Source organism: Oryza sativa, chromosome 2 (genome assembly GCF_034140825.1).
Source record: "Oryza sativa Japonica Group chromosome 2, ASM3414082v1".
Classification (NCBI taxonomy): Eukaryota; Viridiplantae; Streptophyta; class Magnoliopsida; order Poales; family Poaceae; genus Oryza; species Oryza sativa.
The window spans coordinates 18575832-18600100 of NC_089036.1; the positions used below are offsets into that span (position 1 = coordinate 18575832).

Here is a 24269-nt window from a genome sequence, read left to right on the forward strand (position 1 = left end):
TAATCTAGTATTTTAGAACAACTTTCATATAGAAAGTTTTTGCACGAAACACACCGTTTAGCAGATTGAAAAACGTGCCACAAGTATCCAAAATTTAATTCAACTTTCGTTGGAAAAAAGAACAGAGTCTTAAAGTGTTCACAAAATGTTTTAATGTTATTGCAATTCACGCCTCAAATTATATATTTCTCATATCTTTTATTGTATGTGAGGCACTGACTGATATCAATGGTTGATTTATGAAATATTTTGTAGGCTGACAACCTCGATATATGTGTAATTCCATATTGTTCTATTTGTATGTTTGTCTACCAAATTTTATCTGGTAATACTACACTATAAGTTGTTCTCTTGGTTTCTGTTCGATGCTCGCTGGCATGTTACTCCCATGTCCTCATCAGCACAAGAGCTACGAGTATAATATAGGTCCGGTTTAGATCCCACGTAAAAATTTTACACACTATCAGAACGTTAACATCTTCCTGAAGTATTAAATATAGATTAAAAATAACTAATTATACAGGTTACGACTAATTTGCTAGACGAATTTTTTAAACCTAATTGCTCCATGATTTGACAATGTGGTGCTACAGTAAACATTTGCTAATGACGGATTAATTAGGCTTAATAAATTCATCTCACCGTTCACTGACGGATTCTGTAATTATTTTTTATTAGTGTCCGAACACCGTATATAATATCCGATGTGACACGCCAAAACTTTATACCCCTATATCTAAACACCCCCATACTAGCATCGAGTGGTGGAAGGGTCTATGCGAGATTTTGTGTATACACATGAGTTTTTCACGGACTAGTCCAACACGCAAGGAGAAAAAAAAACAGAAAATCGAGAAAAAGGAAGAACTAGGATTATAATTGGCTATAGATATGTGCTTGTCATTGATAGCTCTGGTGTACCTTGAATCCTTGATCAACAAAGAAATGCCTTAACACGAAGGTACACTGAAAGAGACACACCGGGAGTATCTGGAACAACAAATGTTTTGATTTCAGGCAGACTATACATATAAAGGAATGGACCACGCACCATACGTACACAAATCGTAAGGGTTCCCATTGGATAGTAAAAACTGAAATGTGTACTATTCTGTCAAAAAAAACCAAACTCTGGCTATAAATCTGGACACGCATGTGTACAGGTTCGTAGCTAGGATTGGACTTTTTTTTGGGACGGAGGGGTAGGTTTCAACATACAAAGAACGGTGCCATCGTTTGGTGGAATAAGCTAAACAACGTATTTGCAAACGAAAAAAAAATATGTGAATAAAACTTTTTTTATACGTGTTTTAGTAATCTAAAAGTAACGTTTACTACAATGAAAAAAAAAATCTCAATATCAACTTTAAATTTGAGGTTAAAATAATTAAATTTTAGTTTATAAGTAGGAGCACAAATCCCTTGAGTTAAAACTTTAGGCCATGTTTAGATAATGGGATAGGGAAATTTTATCCAACCCTTTTAATCTTAGGCCTTGTTTGATTCAGTTTAGGATTATTATAATCTAGCTTATTAGGAGTAAGCTGAAACAAACAAATAGATTATTATAGTAGATTATTATAATCTATAAGCCAGATTATTATAACTAATAAGCTGCTCTAAAGGAGCTTTTTTTAGATTATTGAGTGGCTAAAGACCCACTACCCTACATATTTGAGAAAAATTACCCACCTATGCCATCAACTGAAAGCTGAGAGCATTATAGACTTTAGCCTTTCAAACCCAATAATCCATGCCTCCAATAATCCAGACAAACAAACAACTCACAACTTATTTTATATCAGCTTATTATAATCCAGCTTATAGCAATCTGGTTTAATAATCTAAATTATAATAATCATAAGCTGAAACAAATAGGGCCTTAGTCAATCATTCTTCATATCTTATTTCATCTCATCCCTCCACTCATATATTACTATCCTAGTCCCACCCCACTTAACCCATTATTCAAACATAGGCTCAGAGATAAAGAGAGTACATAAGCGGACACGGAAACCTACCATTTTCTTTTTTTTTTTCGGGGAACCTACCATTTTCTTTAACCCAAAAAGATGACATACGAGTTCACTGTTCCACCGTCAGCCTCCCTAGTTCCGTACATTTTGGCCGTGTGAGACGTTCTGCTACCATGGACCGTGCTCTACGGCTCATCACTCACCAGATATTAGATGGGCAGCCAGGTTGGAACAGTAGTGAGTGCCCCACACACCCCCCACCCCTTCCTTCCCGAAACTAGCCATAACACCCTCGCCCACGTCGTGGTCGCCGCGTCACGGCAGAGTAGGGCATTCCCGTCATTTCAACCCTATTGTAGGCCCCCCACCAAAGCCCGGAAAAGCACGGTACCACCTGACAACCTCACCTCCACCGTATCTCCGCCCCGCACCACACCTAGCTACCTTCTTTCACTGATTCTGGGACCCACCGGAGAGTGCGGCGCTGTAGGACCCACCTGGCAGGGGACTAGGATCATCCCGTTTCCACCCGCGGAGCGGAGGGGCTCGTGAGCAGTGTGTGTGGGAGCAGCAGCAGCAGCAGCAGACTCTGCTGCATGTCTGCGCCACCAACGCCTCGTCCCGCGCCCGTACAACCCGCCTCGGCCCGCGTCTCGCTGACGCCGCGGGCCCACGCGACACACCAATCCGCCGCGGCGATAAGATCGGCCGCCACCAATCCGCGGGGCGCGGTGCGATGCGATGCGCCGATGCCACGAGCGTCGAGCGAGCCCACGACCTCCGGTGGAAACGGGAAAACTGGAACGGAAACGGAGCCGCGTGAGAAACGGACGGACGGACGGACGGAAGTTGGGGGGTTCTCGTGTGCGGGCGCTGCTGATAGGCGGTCGGTTCGCTGCTCTGCGACGCGCGGGGCCCTAGGATTTTGGGAGAAGCTGCGCCTTCTCTTTTTTTTAAAAAAAAATTAACTGACGGTTTCATCTCACCACCTCCTAGAACCGTGATATTGCGTTCAACGTCCTCAAGAATAGGGAGATTGTTTCGTTTTGCTCCTTCTTTGGTGTATTTGTGTGATGTTGATAATAGCTTAGCAGGAAAAAACAGTTGGTAATTTCAAGTATTAGGGCGGTTTGATGTACGAATATTTGACACGGCAACAAAAATTAGTAACTAGGAGAAATAATTGGTAATTTTGTTTAGAAGCAAAGCTTGAACTGCGCAAACGATGGTCTAAATATACGCATGTGATGTTTTGACTCGTAAATGATCCATGGAATTAAATCAAGCATCATGGTTGCAAATTGTCACTCCACAATGTTCGATTAATGAAAGAGAAAAATGCTAGTATGTGGTAGATAAGTGTGAGCATACACCATTCGATCGGATGTTAACGTAGTTTCAAATGAGAGCACTTCCCTGAAACAAGCGTTATGAATATAAACATGAACCTTCAAAGTTTGGCTATATTAGTAACATGCATGTACCTTTATCGGAGAAGTGGGAACCAAGGTCCCCATCACTAGCTACTCAGGGCATCCCTATCACCAATCCCCAAGCACAGCCTATGGAGCACGGTTGCACGGCCCCCCATGGGTTATGCTCGAGGCACATCAGTCCCTCAGCGCGATTGCTCGGGGCATATATGTCTTTGGGCACAACCACCTGCGGGCTATACCCAGGCAGATTCCCACCCCCCATGGGTGGTGCTCGGGGTGCATCTGGCCTCCAAGCACGCCCCTCTTTGGGCAGTGCTCGGGGCACATCTCACCTGCGCTTGGCGCCTGAGTGCTAGGGGGCACAAGGAACATGTAGAACGTGCAAGATCTACATCTTTAAGGTGTTAAAGATGCAACTCGCGGCATCAGAAAATCTCCTCCAAGCGACGTCTATCACGAACACCATTATCGACATCTCGAGAGGCTCGTCCAAACCAACAAAAAAAAAATATACGATCAACAATGGGAGCGATCGTGGGTGCGTGGGTATGTTGGGTGCCCTGGGCGCACGGCTGCCCCAAGCATACTGGCCGCTCCCAAGTACAAGGCGCAGGCGACTTGGGGGCTCGGGATGAGGCCCAAACATGCCCTTTGCCCCCCACCCCCCCCCCCCCCCCGGTTCTCCTCAAAAAGTTCCATCCCATTATATGAGCATCAGTGGGTCCAAAAGATTGGCATTGACCAACACCATACACAAACAGTAGGGTAGAGCAATTCGGTGTATAGCTCACCCACATACCAAGAGTCATGGCGTTGCATAAAGCTCTTTGCATGCCCACATCAACCGACAACTTTAAAGGGGGCGGTGTGTGGCACGCCCTCATCATTCGTTGTCCGAGCCTACCTTAGTACTCTACAAAGCAGTCACATCTGGACGCCTTGCTTGGAGGGACATCGACTTTTACATTAGTAGAGACATGAGACACAACCATTAACTCTGAGAGTATAGTGTCTGCGACCAAGATAGGTGGTTGGTAAACATGAGCAAAGCACTTGACTTCTAGCTAGTAAGATAACTTGTACAACAACATGGAGTTACAAGTATGACTAATAATGACAACGTTGCACTCAACCAATTTCAACGATACAACCACAATCTTCTTTAAGAAAAAGCTCGATGCAATGAAAGTATGGCTCAAGCCTATGGATGGTTATGGTTATGATAAAAAAACATGTTTAAGTTGTAGCACATCAATTGATTTACAATTATTGACATCGTACTAACATTGAACCCAAGAAAGTAACTTGAAAAAACCTAATCGATAATTCTTTTTAATAGCAAAGTGAAGTTGAATTTGATTAGCACGATAACTTGTAAATGTTGTCATTGTAAACATCTCCAATAGATACTATAAATTCAACTTAAAAAAGAGCAAAATGCATAGGCATGTACCATTTGATCAGTGTGAGCCTAGTTTCACTAGAAACATTTGCTGCAACCAAGCCCATAGAACATAAATGTGAACCTCAAACATTTGGCTACACGTAGTAATAGTAGCATTCAACTATAACCGTTCGCCCGTTCTAACCTTATTAGGCGGAAAAGTGAACACAAACAAAACACCTACCTGACAACTCATACATTGAAATACCAATACATTTACAACTAGCAATAACAACAAAAACAAAAAAGCAATGCGACATAGTATAATATTCACATAGATACAACCAGAATTATTGCTAAAACAATTTAGCATAACAGCAATACCACTTAGGGTGTGTTTAGTTCAAGCAAAAATTAAAAGTTTGGTTGAAATTGGAACGATATGACGGAAAAATTGAAAGTTTGTGTGTGTAGGAAAGTTTTGATGTGATAGAAAAGTTAAAAATTTGAAAAAAAAAATTGAAACTAAACTCGGCCTTAAGCCTTTGTATCACATAAAAACCTTGGCTACAAATATAACGAGGCTGTGAGTAGAAAACCAGGAAAAGCAGAGGAGGAGAGTGAAGAAAAACGGTTCAAAAAGTGCAGTTGCCAAAAGCAAAAGAGTGAGGACTGTGCCTCTCTCTATTAAGCTCTTCTCCCAAAGCCCACCACCTTCTCCATCCCCTCCGCTTCTTCTCCCCCTCAAACCACCCGAGACCTGGACGACGGTTGGAGCAGCGAGCAGGGGGGGCTAAAACCCTAGCCATGAAGTCGCTGTGCCCCAAACCAGGCAAGGGCGGCAAGATCCACCCCTCCCCACTCGGCGGCGGCGACGGCGACCCCGTCCGCGCGGCGCTGCGCCTCCTCCCCGCCGCCATCCTCGCGCTCGCCACCGCCCTCCGCCCCGAGGACCAGCAGGTGCTCGCGTACCTGGTCACCCGCTGCCTCCAGGGTGCCGGCGCTGCGCACCACCCGGAGCGGGAGCACCCGCCCGCACGCGGCGGAGGCGGGGGGCGCCGCCGCCGCGGCGCGCACCCGCCGGCCATCGGGTGCGGCTGCTTCGACTGCTACACCAGCTTCTGGTCGCGCTGGGACTGCTCCCCGAGCCGCGAGCTCATCCACGACGCCATCGAGGCGTTCGAGGACCACCTCGCCGCCGCCGAGTCGTCCGCCCCTCCGTCCTCCTCCTCCTCCAAGCGCCGCGACAAGGGCAAGCGCAGGCCACCTCCGCCGCCGTCGCCGATGTCCCCCAAGGTCACCCCGGCGCAGCAGCAGCCGCCGCAGCCGGCCGAGAAGGTCCATGACGCCTCCCCTCCCCCATCCTCCCTATTCCCTCCCCTTCCTCCGCCACCCCCTCCCGCTCCTGAGGCGACGACCACCTTCGAGAGCGACGACGACAACGACGAGAAGGTCCCCGAAGACCCATCCGCCGCCGCGGCGGAGAATGCGTCGGAGGGGGAGGAGGAGGAGGAGGAGGAGGAGGAGCGGAAGCGCGGGTGGGCGGACGTGATGGGGATGCTTAACCTGCGGCTTTGGGGGATTTGGAGTCCGGCCGTGGAGAGCGCCACCTAGAGCCACACCACCCCACCACCTTAGCACTAGAAGCAAAACCAGCAGCAGCAGCAGCAGAAGGTAGCAAGAAATCTTCAGAGTTCATCAGGGGAGTTCAGAGTTCTTTTGGGGTCCTTTTCTCTCAGGGAAAGAGGGAAAAAATTGGAGTATGAATGGAGCAAGTGACAATTGCTGCTACTCCTAAGCTTCCTTTCTTGGCCAAAAGCAAGTGATCATAAGTGGTTGTAATCTTAGTACTTAGCTCTAGTATAGGAATGGTTGGTTGGTGATCAGTGATTGTGATGATGGTGTCCTGGGGAAGGGTACATGGGAGGGAGGAACAAGTACCAGCTATAAGAACATCTTCTGCCTTTTGGTGCTGTTGATTATAAGGTCTCTTGGTTTTTCTGACATGGGAATTGTGCAAAAGTCTCTGCCTTTGCTGTTCATTCATGGCCTCTCTTCTTCCTTTTTTTCTAGGTTTTATCTAAATCTAACTCGGAGTAGTCCTTGGCTTGCTAATGATATGCACTAGCAGCTAGCCACCTTTCCTAGCCATCTTGGTGCATTCTCCAGAAGAACATTGCATAATTGCATCTTGGTCCTGCGTCTGGAACAGTAGGGGGTTGATCTTGCTAGCATTGTTCTGTCAGTTTGTGGGTCTCTGTGTGCCTGTGTTGTGTGACCTTTGATCAGGGCCAAGCTGGAGTTTTTTATGATCGTTATCAAGAATGCTAGTAGTATAGTAAGAGAAATTTTAGATTTTGCAAGTGACAAGCCATCGTCTGATTTGGCAACTTGTCCAGATCGATTGTAGGCATTGCTGTTCATATAGGTTGACCGAGAGATTAGCTCAGTATAATCTGTAATTCTGCAAAGCAACTATTAGTAGTGGACTCGCAGGTTAATCATGGGCGTTAGTGTGTTATCTCTGGGAAAGTTGTGTTGGCGAATCAGGGTTCAGTTGTTGCAGCTGACTAAGCTTGTAGTATAATTTCCTAGCCAATGTCTCTGTTATGGTTAAGTACTTTTGGCCTTGTCCTCTTGCCAAAACTGGACATCCTCTGTTTTCTTTGAACGAACACATCCTCTCTGTTTTCTCAGTGTACTACTAGTGGAGTACTACGTTTAAGCAGTGATGCTAACACAACTTGATTGAGTACCTGATGCCTGAGTTGCATTTGTTAGATGATGTGTTTCGCTTAGTGACCAATTAATTGTAAGTGGAGTGGATGGCAATGGCATTGCCGCATTGGTATCGTTATCAGAGGCAGGTTATGGAGAGTAGACTGGGTAGAATGGCATTTGTAGGGACAAGTGTTTTGTTTTCCTTGTCATGGATAATTTTGTTTGGGCCTCGTATTTGGAGCACTATTCCACATGTAGCCTGTACTAGACCACAGGCGCTGTAACAGTAGTAACAGTTCACCTGTATTCACCAGGTAACAGTAACAGCTCACCCTTCAGTTGTTTCTAGGGTAAAAGGAAAGTATTTTTGCTCACAGCGAAACGGGGAAAAATTACGGTCATACTTTGGTCAGTGCCCAAGTGCAGTACGTGAAATCCAACCTTTTTTTTTTTGCAAACAAAAAAGACGATGAAGCGAAGCTATGAACAAGACATTGCGTGGCTACTGTTAATAAACCCTTTGACATCGACCGAACAAACAAGGGATCGTTCCAGGAATTCAGAAATGAGCTACCCCCGGTGGCCCGGCCCCAATGTTCATCTCGGAGCCCTCCTACAGTCCTACTCACGTGCTCTTTCCGATACCAAACTTCTAAATTTAGCTTCTGTAGTTGGGTCTGGAGTCGAGTTGTCAGCCAGTTCCACAACTCTAATTCATTTTGTGAGAGAGCTTCACCCAACTCCACTCCCAGTTTTGATGGAGCTGAAACTGTTTGGCTGAGCTCCAGCTGGAGGGATGGAGCTGGAGCAGAAGCTGTGCCAAACAGACCCTAAGATCTTATTTATGGCTACTCTCAGACAAACTACAAGTTCATTTGTACCTACAAATAAAGTTCATGAGTTCTTAAAAAAGATAAACTACAAGTATAGATGTGAAAAGATGAATATGTTATTCATTAAGGTTATAAAAAAATATGCTTCTCGGTTAGAATTTTGATATACCCAAGAGCTTTAATTAAGAATGTTTGCCCTGGGCAATTAGAGGTCACGATGTTGGTCTCTAACCAAGAGAAATAAAACGACCATATTAGAAGGCTACTGTAGTAGACTCCACATCTATTAAAAGGGTCTGTTTAGTTCACACACACAAATTTTACACCCTTTCACATCGAACGTTTGAACACCATATGAAGTATTAAATATATGCTAAAAAATAACTAATTGCATAGATTGCGACTAATTTGCGAGACGAATCTTGTAAGCTTAATTGCTCTATGATTTTACAATATGGTGCTACAGTAAATATTTGCTAATGATGGATTAATTAAGTTTAAAAAATTCGCCTCGCTGTTTACTGATGGATTTTATAATTAGTTTTTTTATTAGTGCCCAAACATCCAATACGACACCCTATATAATACTCAATTTGACACATTAAAAACTTACACCACTGAATCTAAACACCCATAAAAGATAGTATAAATGTTTGAGTCTTCTTTATATATATATATATATATATATATATAAATACAGGTGTTTTAGACTGCGGGAATTATAGCGTACTAACGTGGTGGCTCGTCAATATCCCGGCTGAAGCTTGAAGGGCAGCATACTGCATACATGCACCTCGTTCCCCGAGTGGCGTTCCACCTGTCGCCCGCTCGCTACACCTGCACTGCACTGCACCTTCAATCTCCTCGCTCTTCGTTCCTTCTGCCGCCGTCGGGTCCGGAGAAATCAAGCGTGACATGGTGCTGGCTAAGGCCCTATTTAGATACCACCCAAAATTTTACACCCTATTATATCAAACGTTTGAACACTTGCACAAAGTATTAAATATAGTCTAAAAAATAATTACATAGATTACAACTAATTTACGAGACGAATCTTTTAAGTCTAATTGCTCCATGATTTGACAATGTGGTAGTACAGTAAACATGTGCTAATGATAGATTAATTAAGCTTAATAAATTCGTCTCGCGGTTTACTGATGGATTCTGTAGTTAGTTTTTTTATTAGTGTCCGAACATCCCATGTGACACCCTATATAATATCTAATGTGACACGTCAAAACTTTATAGCCCTCAATCTAAACACCCCCTAAGATAAGCGTTTAGGTTGCGTTCTTTCTTCTTTTGTTAACTTCCACCATCTCGTTTTTCACGCTTCCGAACTATTAAATGGTATGTTTTATAAAAATTTTCTATATAAAAGTTGTTAAAAAAATCATATTAATGTTTTTCTAAAAATAGTTTTTACTAAGAGCATGTACAATAGCAGATAATAAACCAAATATAAACACATTTCGAGGAGATAAAATAAGAGAGAGATGAGCAGTAGGCTACAGATCTGTAGCTAGTTACAGCACAATCTCCAAGATACATGTATGTATGATAGGTGAGACCAAATATTAATTGTGTAGTATATGTTTATGGGTAACTATGGTATGAATTGGCTATAAAATTGATTATAGATGATTTGGAACCGATAGCTGGCTATACTATTAAACTTGCTCTAATACTCTCTCCATCCCAAAATTAGAAGATAAATTTATAAATAGTAATAATGAAGCTTTTTTTTATTTTTCAGAAGTATATAGAGATATATAGCATATATTGTAGTTACTAGCCAAGAAGCCGTGTATCGCAATGGAAAACAAATTTAGTCCAAGTAGTATTTTTATGATTTTACTTATTGAATAAGTAGTTGATTTCGAAATTTAGGGATAGCCAGTCATGAAACGGAAGATAAGTCATTGGAGGGGTGATGTAGTAGTATAAATTGTGGGGCTAAGTGGAAGTGAGTGATATGAGGTGTTGTAGAACGGGCGCTATAAACTTTAAGTAGTACTATAGATGAGGTACCTTGGAGGTATATAACTTCCAACTAGCAGATGTACTTGTTAGTCAGAATTCAAGAATATTTATAATGATGAGTTTTCAACCTAGTTCAATCTCCAATACTCTCTCCATTTTTTTATAACACCGTTGATTTTTTTATATATATTTGATCATTCGTCCATTTAATTTTTTTTTTCAAATGCATAAGATATAAATCATGATTAAAGTATATTTAGTAATAAAATAACTAACAATAAAATAAATTATAATTATATAATTTTTTTAAATAAGACAGATGGTCAAACGTGTGTCTAAAAGTTAATCATGTTATCTATTAAAAAATGAAGATAGTATTAGTTTTGATAATTCCGTTTATGGATAGATATATCTCAAAAAGGTACCTCTATCAATTGGAATAAAACCTTGGAACAGAAATAGAAGAAATAGCACCAGACCGATACTTGCTCTACCTCCACCAGGTGCAGGATGAATTTGGCCGGGTTTAGTTCTAAAATTTTTCTTCAAACTTTTAATTTTTTCATCACATCAAAACTTTTTTATACACGTAACTTTCAACTTTTCCGTTACATCATTTTAATTTTAATCAAACTTTTAATTTCGACGTGAACTAAATACACCTTTTGTGCAGGTAAGCTACGCCAGGCTCCTTTGCTCCTGTCCTCCTATGCTCCTTATTTTTGCTGGTGCTTGGGGAAAGGGTTTGACCGTGCTGACCGCCCCGTCGGACAGAGAAGAGAAGAGAATCTCTGTGTGTGTTCTCTCTTCAGGTGTACCAGTAGTACGGGAGGCGAAAGCCTGGGTGCCTCGCCTGCTGACCCGGCTCCGACAACACCGACACGAGACGGCCACAGGACACAGGCAGCTTTGAATGTTTCTTTTCGTACCGCTTACCTGCACTGCCGTCCGTTCGTTCGTTGGTTCGTCCGCGCAGGGCAGTGTCCGGCCATACGAGCCACTGAACTAGGGGAGTTTTGGATGGGCAGCGTCTCAGACCTATGGTTTTAAGTTCTAGCTAGGTTCGAATACCACGCTGAAGGTTTAGAGTGATCTCACAGAGTGACAGAGAAGCCTATATAGGCAACTGTGATTTGGGGTGACTTTTGGAGAGAGAAGGGGGCTCTATGTGGTTCAGGAGAGAACTAAGACTTACATGCGCCGAGGTTGTCGCTACACTCCACCGCAGCCACTGTTAGATTAATGGGCTAGGCCCAATTAAATCCTAATAAATTCTATTGGCCCACATTAAGTGCTATAGGTAATAATATGTCACGCCCAGAAATTCCCGAATAGAATTCCAAGCAGAATGTGCATTAAAACCCCTGTCCAGGACCGGCCGGGGTACACAAACGACGAAGTCGACATACAGATCCACGTCTTATAAACATCATAAAAGTCTTACATAAATGCAACAGAAAATTAAAAGATAACTGGAGCTAAGCCTTGACTTGGACTGCAGCGGGAACACCACTCCACAGGCATCCTCGACGGCACGGACGAAGACTACTCCTCGGAAAAGCCACCATCTGACGCATATTCAAACTCTGGGGTTTGGGGAAAAATAGAGCAAGACTGAGTACAACCACCGTACTCAGCAAGTCATACCGGAATAGGGGTATGGTGCAGGATATAACCAAAGGAGGCTAGGGGTTCATTTGCACAAAGCTAGCATTTATAAACAGTTGAAAGCAGTAAAACAGTTGTAGTAATTAATCAATATTAATCATCCACTGTCCAACGCTACACCACGTTGCGACAGGCCCAACCATCCACCTGAACTAATCAATTCCATTAGACTAGACTAGGGTGAGACTAATCACGGTGAATTTGGTTGACCGCCCGTAACCGCGGGCACGGCTATTCGAATAGTTTTACTCTGATCAGAGGTGTACAACTGTACCCACAAGACACAGCCCCACGATACGTTTCCGTGTGCCGACATGCCACCACGACATACCGGATAGAGGCCGTGACAGGACCCTTCGCATAACCCCCTCTAACCAAGCACACCACACCTCAGGTTTCACCCCCACTCCTCGCAAGGCAGCGGGCAGTCCCCTCTCGTGCCTAGGTGAATCCGGAAGCTGCATAGGCCGTCGCAGGGCCCATCCAAACTCCATCACGCCCACCCTTGCCTAGATGCGTCAGCTAGAGGAAAGCTACACTACAAGCCCAGCCGTTGCCCACGCTGGCTTGTGGTAAGTACGTTAAGTTCTTCCAGGGCATCCCGCGAACTGGTCCTTAAGTGCCATGGGCGCGACCATCAAAACCATGCACCCACAACCCACCATTTAATATATTTTAAATAACCAACACCGGAGCGGTGGCATTAACCAACATCATTACTAGAATCTGATATCTATGCATTAATGTGATTTCCCCATCATGTGCTAGTTGAACTAAGCATGGCTAAGCAATCCCTAATCCAATATCTAGTCATGTTATATCCCAGGCTAACAAAGGAGCATGGTACAAAAATAGCATGGCTGTAACAGTAGGTAAACATCCCATAGTAACATTATAAAACAATGCAGTATTTAAGGGAAAACGATAGAGCATTTGCAATATAGGATCAACATGTTCAAGTGACAAGCATGACTTGCCTTGCTCTGCTGCTGGAGGAACCTCGGCGACTATTTCAAAGTACACCGGAGCGTCGGGAGAGCCGGAATCTAAGCGACATACAAAGCAACAATACAAACAGGCCATAAGACTACTGAAACAGAGAACAAAACCATTTTTAATGGATTCTATTCATTTTTCTTGATTTACTGAGACTTGAATAGGCTTAAACGGAGCTCGGATGAATTAGATATGAATTTTAGAAGATTCACTGGATTTTTACTATAAACAGAAAAATCCTTAATTGATTTATTGCGCAATAATTAAAATCCCGAGGAAGAGAGAGAGCGGCGCCGACATGCGGGACCCACATGGTAGTGACTCGGGTGGGGGTCCGCGGTGGACCGGGTCCACGGACCGGGGAAGGAGCGGCGCACCACGTGGCGCTGACGTGGTGCCGACGTGGCGCACACATGGCGGCCACGTGGCAGCCATGCGGGCAGCTGAACCGACGGCCCCGATCTACCCGGCGGCAGGGAGCGCGCGGCCGGCGCGCACGGGCAGTTCAAGCCGACCCGGCGGCCATGGCGCACGGCGGCGCTACCGCGGGGTGGCGGCGGCAACCGACGGCAAGCGGCGGCGGCGCGACCCCGAGCGGCAAGGGGTGGCGGCGCTAGGAGGGGAGGGGAAGGATGACGAGGAGGTGCTCACCGAGGGTTCGGCCGACACGGAGGGGCGACGGCGGACGACGGCGAGGACCGGGTGAGCGGCGATTGCGAACGACAGAAGGTCTCCGGAATCACCTAGCGAACAAGATGAGAGAGGTTAGAGAGAGAGAGGGAGATGGAAGAGGGCAAGGACGCTGGCCGAAGGCGGCAGCCATGGCGGTGCTCACCGGCGCACGATGCGGAGTGGGTTCCGGCGGTGGATTCCGACGGAGGAGGAGTGGACGGGACGGTCCGCACGACGGTGAACGCGACGGCGTCAATGGCACGGCTCGGCACGGCAACTAGCGGCGGCCGGAGCGATGGCGGCGGCAGCGGAGAGGAGGGCGACGGCGCTAGGGTGGTGGAGGGCACGGGAGCGGGTGGTTGCAAAACGAAAAAGAGAGAGGAGGAGGCGGGGACGCTTTATATAGACCCGCGGGGGTCGATCGTGGCCGGGATGGCCGCGATTTCGCCGGCGAAGTGCGGAGAGGTGGGGAGGAGAGAGAGGCGGGATTCGAATTTTCGAATCCCGGGCGTCTCGAGCGCGGACGCGGGCGGGAAAGAGAGGGAGTGGGTGCGGGGATTGCGGAGGAAGGTGGTGACGTGGGCAACGTGGCCCGAGAGGCGCGAGAGCGAGGGGGACGGCGGCTGCGGGATACGGCGGCGACGGCCGGAGGTGGGAGACGGGCCCAACAGGTGGGCCCCACCTGTCGGCGACCTGAAGGGAGGAGGGAGGCGGCCGGCTCAGCTGGGCCGTGGCCTTCGGCCGGCCCAGCGGGGAGGGGAGAGGGAGAGAATGGGCCGGCGGCCCATTCGAAAAAGAAAAAGGAGGGAAAAGAAAAAGAAAAAGAAGGAAATGAATTTCCTGGGATTAAATATTGCTTGTGCTCGATTTTAATTGGTTAAAATTATTTCTAGAGCTCTGAAAATTCCACTAAAAATCTTGTTAGCACATTTCTACATGTAGAACTCAAGAAAAATTTCACATGCCAATTCCGATTATTATTTGCATTAATTTATTTAGGGTTTCTCTCTTGCTTTTACACCGATATTTTCTTGAGGCCAATTAAAAATTCAATTTAGGCTTGGGAAAAAAACTTCAGGGTGTGACATAATACCTCCTTGGAAATCTAAGTGCTGAGGTCTCAACTTAAATACAAAGCTAGTGGAGAGTCTCTGTTGACCGGTTGAGATGGTGCGCGGACAACCAGGCGGGGCGAGGCAGACAGTTGCTGCTGCTGCGCTCTCTCGTTTTGTAACGGACAGTAATAAACACGGAGAATTGATTTCGTATCAATGAACGCGTCGGTTACAGAATTAAACGTCGTGAATTGATTCCGTCGGTTACGGAATTAAATACCGTGAATTGATTCCGTATTAACGAGCGTGTCGGTTACAAAATTAAACACTGCGGCTGATTACTCCGAACGTTACTCTCGCGCTCGCATATATATACTCCGCAGCGACCAGAAGGATGCGAAGAAGTTCTTCCCGACTCTTGCACTTCGAATTCCTCCTCCTCTGTTCCTGAGCTGCAGAATCCTTCCCCGGTTCTGTTCACCTGCGCACACATGTGTACGGGATGAGCAGGTGCCTCCGGAACTCTGTCCGCTTGAGAACTTGCACGGGTAGGCGTGCGATCAAGTTTGGGTAGCGTTTCAAGCGCGACTGCTCCTGTTCTTCGTTCTTCGACGACAACGTTGCATCTTCCTCTACTTCTGCTTCACCATGGCTTCTGCTGGAGAGAACGGAGGAGACAACATCAATGGAGGCAATACGAATACCTCAACATCTTCTGCACCATTCTCTGGGTACAAGATTCTAACTTTATTTGATTTTCTCCTTGTTATTTACATGTTCACAATGTTATCCATAGGATTTCAATCCTATGTGAATGTCAACAATATCTATGCTTATTTTACCTTAAGCATGCTCATGTTTATGTTTAGCCTTATCACTAGATCGCTTCTCATTGTGTATGTCATGTTTATTGTCTTAATATTTTGGATTAAAATATGCCGAATTATGACCAAATTTCCAACAGCCACCGCATCCCGCTGCCGCCACTGAGGTCATCGCCGCTGCCATCTTATCCTATCGCTGCCACCGGACCCCTCCTCTGCTGCCAAATCCCGTCGTAACCGTAACCCGCCGCCGCCACCGAGGTCGTCGTCTGCTCCCCACTGAGGCCGGATACACTGCCTAGGATCCCGTTGCGGTGGTCGGGGAGGGAGCCTCAATACGTGCCGACTGCGGTGACCGAAGGAGAGGCGGCGGTGCCTCGATCTCATCAATGGAGATGGGAGAGAGCTCGAGATCAAGTGCCACCACACGGAGTTTGCCGCTGCCGATCTTGTCGCCCTCTGCGGGAGGAGCCCGTCGCGGCTGCGGGGAGGAAAGAGAGGCCAGGAGGGAGCCCGTCATGGCGGCAGGGAGGGACGCGCGTTGGCGGCCGAAGGAGAGGAGGCGTCGGCCGTGGAGGAAGCCGTACGTCCAGATCCAGTATGACGATGACGACTGGGGAGGGAGCTACTTCGATTCGTGCCGACTGTGCCAACTGAAGAAGGAGAGGAGGTGGAGGCCTGGGAGGAAGTTGCCTCGATCCGCTGCCTGGAATCCGGTCGCGGCTGTCGGGAGCCCTTCGCCTAGGATCTCATTGGCCGACGGCGATCCGGTTTGCAGGAAGAGAGAAGGGAGAGGCGGCACAGCCGGGGAGGGGAGAGGACCGGCGCTGGCGTTGAAAGAGATTCCGTCGCCGACGGTGGTTCTTGGTTCGGTGGGATATTCCATGGGAAGAGGGATGGGTGAGATAGGCTGACAATGGACCCACCAAAAGTATAGGGTATTATGCAATTCTTTTCTATTATTATGGAGTCTAAAGTATAAAAATCTGAAAATAGTAAAATTAATAAGGGCTAACATGTAAAATCCTAGGGCCCGAAAGAAAAACCCACTTTATGGTAGCCTATAGGGTTGTGTGATTTTTGTTTTCATAACCTATGTGACATCTCGAGACAACTGGTAATAGTGGTCTCTATTATACATGTCATAACGTACCATTAACGTGTGGATATATAACGGTGAGTCCTACGTGTAAGTGACCCACATAATGGTGAGCCCCCTGCCTCGATCGGGTTATGCGCGTTGGGTCGCGTCCTCAACCGGTTCCGGCAGCTTGCAGGCGTCGAGTATTTCCCCTGCCCTGAACGTATACTCGTATACTCCTACACTTTACTCCAGCTCGTCTCGTATGGGTGGGCAGTTAGGCACTCTATTGAAGGTGGATGTGACATGTGCTGTACGTGTTGGACGACGCGTCTCTCTCGATGAGATGCTATCGCGTGGTCCACGCACGGGGCCCTGCGGACGGTCGGACAATGCACCAGCACAAAACCAAAACCAGCGGTATAGCAGCGGACTAGCTAGCGCGCGGCACTGCAGCCGGATGACTGCTCCAGTTAGGCTCCATTTAGTTCCCCTAAAATTTTTTCCCAAAAACATCACATCGAATCTTTGGACACATATATGAAACATTAAATATAGATAAATGAAAAAACTAATTGTACAGTTAGGAAGAAAATCGCGAGAAGAATCTTTTGAGTCTAATTAGTCCATGATTAGCCATAAGTGCTACAGTTACCCACATGTGCTAATGATGGGTTAATTAGGCTCAAAAGATTCGTCTCGCGGTTTCTAGGCGAGTTATGAAATTAGTTTTTTCATCCGTGTTTAAAAAACCCTTCCGACATCCGGTCAAACATCCAAGTTATGAAACATTGACGGAAGATAAGTTAAAAATCATTTTGATTAGCTCTTTCTATTCTTTATCTAAGACAACGACACTCATTTAGCCGCATCATGTTCTTTGCTACAGAATGTTTGTACCTACTTAGATATGACCTCTGAAACAATACTAATATTGCAAATTTAGATGAGTACATTTAATATATTACAACTTTAACTATAAATTATCTAACGGGTTTATATCTAACGGACCGTAACTTTACTTAAATACAAAATATTTGTAATTATCAGTTAGTACAAAATTATCTATAAATTAATCAGCGCGCGGTCTCGCTCCCCCAGAGCGCGACAGCGCTGGCCCACTGCGCTTCTCGCTCTCGTGCACGCCTAAAGCGATACCACGACCGGTCTCGTGCTCCCAAAGCGCGACGCCACGGGCCCACCAGGCTTTCTCTCTCTCACGCATGCCACGTCACCGGTCTCGCGCGCGCAAAGCGCGATGCCGCGTGCCCACGTCTCCCCCGTCGCGTCATAACCGGTCTCGCGATTTCATATTACGATACCGACATCGGTCTCACGCAACAAAAGTGCGAGAGCGCTGGCTCCGCCCGAGGTAGTCGCATTGATTTCTCCACGTGGCGCTCTCGCGCGTGGGAAAAGCGATACCGCTGCGGTCTCGCGTCTCGTTTGCGTTTGCGCGAGAGCGTCAGCTCAATTTCGGTATCGCTCTTTCGGATAACGATTTCGCCACGCTATCGCACTTTCTAGAAGCGAAGAGCGATACCGATGGTTTATTTCCGCAAATCGTTCGCTATCCGGCATATTTTTGCACAATCAATCGAAAAACAGTTTAATTTCAAAATATTTTCGTCCTGCTGCTTGGTTGAACCTGCTCTCTGTTGGCCGCGCTATTAATTTGGGCTAACCTTTCTACTCCCTCTGTCCTAAAAAAAGACAAAACCTAGGTTTTTGTGTCCAACGTTTTACTATCTGTCTTATATGAATTTTTTTTATAATTAGTATTTTCATTGCTGTTAGATGATAAAACATGATTAATACTCTATGCGTGACTTGTCTATTTAATTTTTTTCATATTTTTTTCAAATAAGACAGACAGTCAAACGTTGGATACGGAACCCAAGGTTTGTCTTTTTTTGGATGGTTCCAAAAAAGACAAACCATAGATTTCCGTGTCCAACGTTAAACTATCCGTTATATATGAAATTTTTTATAATTAGTATTTTCATTGTTGTTAGATAATAAAACATGATTAATATATTATGCGTGACTTGTCTTTTTAATTCTTTTTATAAATTTTTTAAATAAGATGGATGGTTAAACGTTGGACACGGAAACCCAGTTTTTTTTTTTTTGTTTTTGATGGTGTGAGTACACAGCACAACGGAATAAGCCATGTATGCGTCTCTCGCTCGGCTTTAATGCTGTCCAAACTTCATCTTCTACTCCGTCGTTTTGTTTCGTAAATATGCACTCCTAATACGCGATCGATCGTGATCCCACAGCCCGAGCCATCGTCGACGTCCACACCCCGAACATTCCGGCACGTACGCCCAGTCAGCATGCGCTCCGCCGAGGCCCATCGTATGGCTTTTTCCCTTACTAGAAAATAAAAAATAAATTTATAGATAAAACTTTTATATATGTGTCCTCGATAATTTAAAAGTCAATGCTGAAAAAAAACTAAGTTAAAAATATCTCAAAATCAATCTCAAAATTAAATTTAAAAATTTAAATTTGGTTTATTCTTTGACTGTTTAGACCATCTGACGGGAGCTCTAGTATTTTTTGGTTAGCTCACATGCGATACTCTAATACCATATATGGTAGTATGATTAGAACAGAATTAGCGTTTATAAATTAGCATCTCATGCAGTTAGATTGGAATTTCTTCTTGGAAATATTTTACATGACAAAAATCATCGTTCACGAAACTAGAAAAAATTTACTCGGTAATATTTGTATATGAATAAACAATTTCCATTTCTAATACATAATTAAAAACTATATACATATAAATTCTTCATATAGAAACTTTTTATATATAAACTTTTCGTATAAAAACTTTATACATATAGACTATTCGTATAGAAACTTTATACAAATAAACTTACAGACAAACATGTTGACATATAAACTTTTTCATACACATTTTTATATAGAACTTTATGTTGATGAATGTAAAACAAAAGAATATAAATATTAAGTATAATATTGGGCCTAAAATCAGCCAAGCCATTACTCTACACTAGTAAAAATGCATTTTTACAAACGGTTAGATCCAATTTTTGCGTGCGGTTGAGTTACCTGTATGTCCGAAAGTGTCTGCGAAAATCACTAATTTTTCATGCGGGTGGAGCAACAGCACACGAAAATCAGTTTTTTGCATGTGGGTGTTTATGTCGTCCGCACACAAAAATAAAAATCCGAAAAAAATAAAAATCCCTAAAAATTAATACACTAGCTCCCATTTGCACCCCGAAGTTGTCGAGCCAGCTGCCGAGCACATGAGGAAGCCCGAGTTAGCCGCCAGCCAGTGCATGAGAGAGAGAGGAACTCAGGATGAGGATGAAATAATGAGGAGAGGAGGTGAGAGAGAATCGAGAGAGGGTAATAAGTGAAAAATTTTGAAGTGTTGATAGGGAAAAGAAGGGGTAAATTAGACTTTAGGCTGATTCCTTAAGAGACCCGTATGCTCTTTAAGAGGTCCGCTTATAAAAATAGGTTTATTTTTGTATGCGGTCATTTAAGAGGTTTGTCTACGAGAATCGATTTTTGCATACGGGCCTCTTAAGAATCCGTATGTAGTGCATGTTGATTTTTGCAAACGCGACCAGTTACCGTCTACAATCAAAAGAGGGTGTCATCCAGAAAAATCATTTCTACAGTAGTGTTAGCTAGGAGCGCCCATGCCCATGTCCGGGGAAAAGCTGCTTAAAAACAAACAAGCAGTGTCATTAGCGCTGATTAAAGAGATTCTCCCGATTAGGAAAGCAGCATACTTATAATCCAAAATTAGGAAAGAGATCGTGCATTAGGAACTTCATTCCTGTTCTACTGAACAGTGTGTTGCTTTTTAAAAATATAAGTACAAGAAACTTGTTTAATTTTAAAAATTATATTAATCTTATTTTCAAGTTTTTTATATTTAATACTTAATTAGTCATGCTCTAATGAGTCACCATTTTTTTTTGTCATTGAGGTGTCTCATTTGAGTCTCAAAGAACAATTAAAAAAATTTCATTTTCACTCCCCAAAACTATTTCATGAAAACTCAAAGCGCTTAACGCCTGAACAATTTTTCAGCTCATTTTACACGGTTCACCTTACTCTCTAATGGTATTTGTCTTTTTTCCCCTCTTTGTATAAGCCGTATTTTGCATTCAAATTTGGTAGGATCATATGTTGGAAGCACTAAGACTCGTACTGATTTAACATCGAGGTTTTAAATTTCAAGCAAATGATCGTGGGAATTTTATTTTTTTAAAAAAAAACGGTGAGGTTTTAGATTTCATAGATTTAAGGCTCTCACGCTTACAGTCTGATATTTTAGAAAGGGAAATTTACGGTCCAAAAGTAGAATATATACTAAAAGCTCTTGTGCCTTCTTGCAACTACTGCCGGTCCTTTGTTCACAAAACCATGTCCTCAGCGTCTAAATCCTAAGCAATACTCTAAAAGTTCTTTTCAACTTGCGAATTATGGATTATCACATACAGCCTTCCGAAGCTCCTGAACAATATGACTTTAATTACAAAAGAACACTACTAAACTATCTTCTCTTAGTAAAATCTTTTGAAATCAACCCTTCAACTTTCTAATAGTTAATACACACGAAAAATTATCATGATTTTGATTTCATCTATCGTCTATCTATAAAGAACTGGGCTATGAGATGGGAAGCACGTATTTACCTCATTTATATGCTAATAAATCACCATGACTTTTGAACCGTGATTTCCTGATTGATAAAATAGTTACTCCATCTGGTCAGAAATATTTAGTATTTAAAATAAGATTTGGTTAAATTTTGAGATGTTAACGTCAATTTTATATTAAAACAAGTTTTTATGATATTATGATATATTTTCAAGGCAAATCCACTTAAACTGTTATATTTATTTTTAAATTAAGCATTTGATAAGTCATTGATAGTCAATATTTTCAAAGTTTAACCAATTCTTTTCTTTAACGTAAAGTAGTTATGAACGGAGGGAGTATACGCTATTGGAATTAGATTACATTTGAATACAAGAAGGGTTTTAAAACTATTTTTGAAATTTTATAAAACTGCTCGGAAGAGGATTTTGGTTCACATTCGCATTTGTAAAACATTGCGGATAACCATACATGAACATATTGTTGGTACGATCGCAACATCTAAACGTCTTGCAGTGATATGTAGAATCGCCAACAACCCTAATCTAGCAAAAGCTAGACCAAGATGAGTTTTGATAGATTAAACTGGCTAGCGGAGCTGATTTAGATAGAACAGTGGACAAGTACTCGTCTTGTAGGCAAAACGGAGGTTTACGGGACAAACCTATAAAGGATTTCGCACTCTCGCAACAAAGGCAGACGATTTACGGCGCAAATCGACAAAGATGGACGAATTAAAGTAGAGCTAACTGAAAAGTAGAAAGCAATATTGAAAAAAGCGATTCGATTGATTGATTGCAGTGTGATACATTGTTTGAACCAGCCTTGTCCCCTTAAATAGAGGTTGGTCTTACCCTCTATAGGCCCCTCCTCCACGTCTAACTCGGGGTAGAAACCAAAAAGAATCCGAAACATAGCCTCCCGAGTAAGGAATCCCGAGACCTGACGAAAACGGAGTCTGACTCGGACTCTACCGGTCAAACCGGCCACATGCCGCCGATCTGAACGGCCCTCTGACGGCGGTCTGACCGGCCCATACATGGTGGTCAGACCGGTCCTCCTGGAGGAAACCGGCAGAGTTCCCAAATCTTGACAATTTTTCCTATTTCAATCTTAGATGTCAAATTTTGGTGTAAACACATATACATCGATAAAATTTTTAAGAAATTTAATTATGACAAAAACATAGATTGTAATTATGACAAAAACACAGATTGTATATCACATAATTGTTGAATAAATAAACTATATACTACATATATAACGTTTGGATCAACTAATTAGTTATTATCTATTCATCCTAACTCTTAAATATTGATCACCAGAGCTTAATCTTGCAGCTCATGTTCTTGACCCTGATCTCCCCCTCGGTGCTGAGCCTGTCGAGCACCAGGTCGCACCGGATGGTCGGCGTCAGCTTCCCCGTCGTGATCGGCCCAACCTTCACCCGCACCGGCACCTCGCCGCGGAACACGAGCGGCAGCTCGCCGCCGCCGCCGACAACCTGCTGCATGGCCTCAGCCACGGCGCCCGCGCCCTCCAGCGTCGCGTCGCCCATCGCGACGTGCACCACCCCGGCGTCGCCGTGGCCCTGGTAGAACGCCGGCAGCGCGCCCTCCGACAGCCGGTGGCCGCCGTAGAACACGGCGAGGCTGGACCCTTCCTCGTACGAGATGTCGATGGCGCGGTTGGGGTTCTCGAACCGCACCGCGGCGTCGAAGCTGGCCCGCGCCGTCAGCTGCGGGTCGCCGTAGCCATACTCGCCGCCGTGGCCGTCGTAGTCCATGTCGAAGGCCTGCACCGTGAGCGACTCGATCGCGTACCGGGGCAGCCTCGGGTCCAGCGCCAGGTACAGCGCCCCGGCGGCGGCGGCGACGGCGGCCACCAGGACGAGCGCGGCGCAGGCGAGCCGGCAGCAGCAGCCGCGCTTCTTCTTCTTCTTCCTCTGCTGCTGCTGCCGCTTCGGTAATTTGGTTTCGTGATCCGCCGGCGGCGGCGGCGGCGGCGGCGTGTGTCCGGCCTCGAGGTCGATCTCGTCGTCTTGGAACGTCACGTGGTCGTGGAACGCCATGGCTTGCTAGCTAGTAACTCGGCGCGACACGCCGCGACGTACGTGCATTGCATGCATGTCTCGATCGGTGCTTAGATGTATGTAGGAAGTGGTTAAGTGCGCACGCGCGCTATGATCGAAGCCGAATCGGGAAGCAGGGTGTGTAGTGTGTAGTACGCTTTGGTTTCTTATCTCAATCAGAGACAACTCATGAGACTCACAAAACCATGAGAGTTGATTTTGTATCGCAGACACGTTCGGTTCGGCACTTCCAAACCAACTGATATATGATTGTTATAATTGCTGTCGTGCGAGGCAGGCAGGCATCCTCGAGTGATCCATTAATATTTGAATCGGCTGACTGAATTATGGATTTCATTAGGATAGTAACAGTTATCATGTTCTAGGATAATATTGCTTCTGCGATTGTACTGGGATGGTTTTCATGAATCTGCAATATGAGTTGTTTCATACTTGCACCTAACTGATAAAAAAAAGTTAAGGTATGAGCACTGGATCATCGTGCATGCTCATGCACAGATTTTAGCCAGGCATCCTTTATTTCCTATTCCCTCCGTTTTTAAATATTTGATACCATTAATTTTTAAAGTACATATTTGACTATTCGTATTATTTAAAAATTTATGAAATATGTAAAACTATATGTATAAATAAAAGTATATTTAATAATGAATCAAATGATAGGAAAAAAATTGATAATTACTTAAATTTTTTTAATAAAACGAACGGCCAAACATGTTTAAAAAAGTGAACACCTAAACGCCGTCAAAGATTTGAAAACAGAGGGAGTACTAGGTTTAAGGTGTGTTACCCAATACCAAGCAAAACAAGCTAGCCAAGCGGCCGGCTCGGACACCAAATCGTAAAGTTTAGGAAAGTAGCTGCATGCTTGTTAAAACAACAAGAGGATAAA

The 24269-nt window shown here is 44.5% G+C and overlaps 2 protein-coding genes across 2 annotated transcripts; one reads left to right on the plus strand and one right to left on the minus strand.

Moving 5' to 3' along the window:
- Positions 1-5485: 5485 nt before the first annotated feature.
- Positions 5486-6778, plus strand: LOC9267555 (uncharacterized). The gene has a single exon (XM_015768804.3). It carries the CDS (start codon positions 5604-5606, stop codon positions 6408-6410), a length of 807 nt encoding a protein of 268 aa, XP_015624290.1. The 5' UTR covers positions 5486-5603; the 3' UTR covers positions 6411-6778.
- Positions 6779-22603: 15825 nt separating this feature from the next.
- LOC112937907 (NDR1/HIN1-like protein 6) lies at positions 22604-23356 on the minus strand. Its single transcript, XM_026023079.2, has one exon. The coding sequence runs from the start codon at positions 23354-23356 to the stop codon at positions 22604-22606; it is 753 nt and encodes a 250-aa protein (XP_025878864.1).
- Positions 23357-24269: the final 913 nt, after the last annotated feature.

What these genes read in the sequence shown, in the direction of transcription:
- LOC112937907 (XM_026023079.2), bottom strand. Translation starts at nt 23,356, where the DNA reads ATGGCGTTCCACGACCACGTGACGTTCCAAGACGACGAGATCGACCTC.
- LOC9267555 (XM_015768804.3), top strand. Translation starts at nt 5,604, where the DNA reads ATGAAGTCGCTGTGCCCCAAACCAGGCAAGGGCGGCAAGATCCACCCC.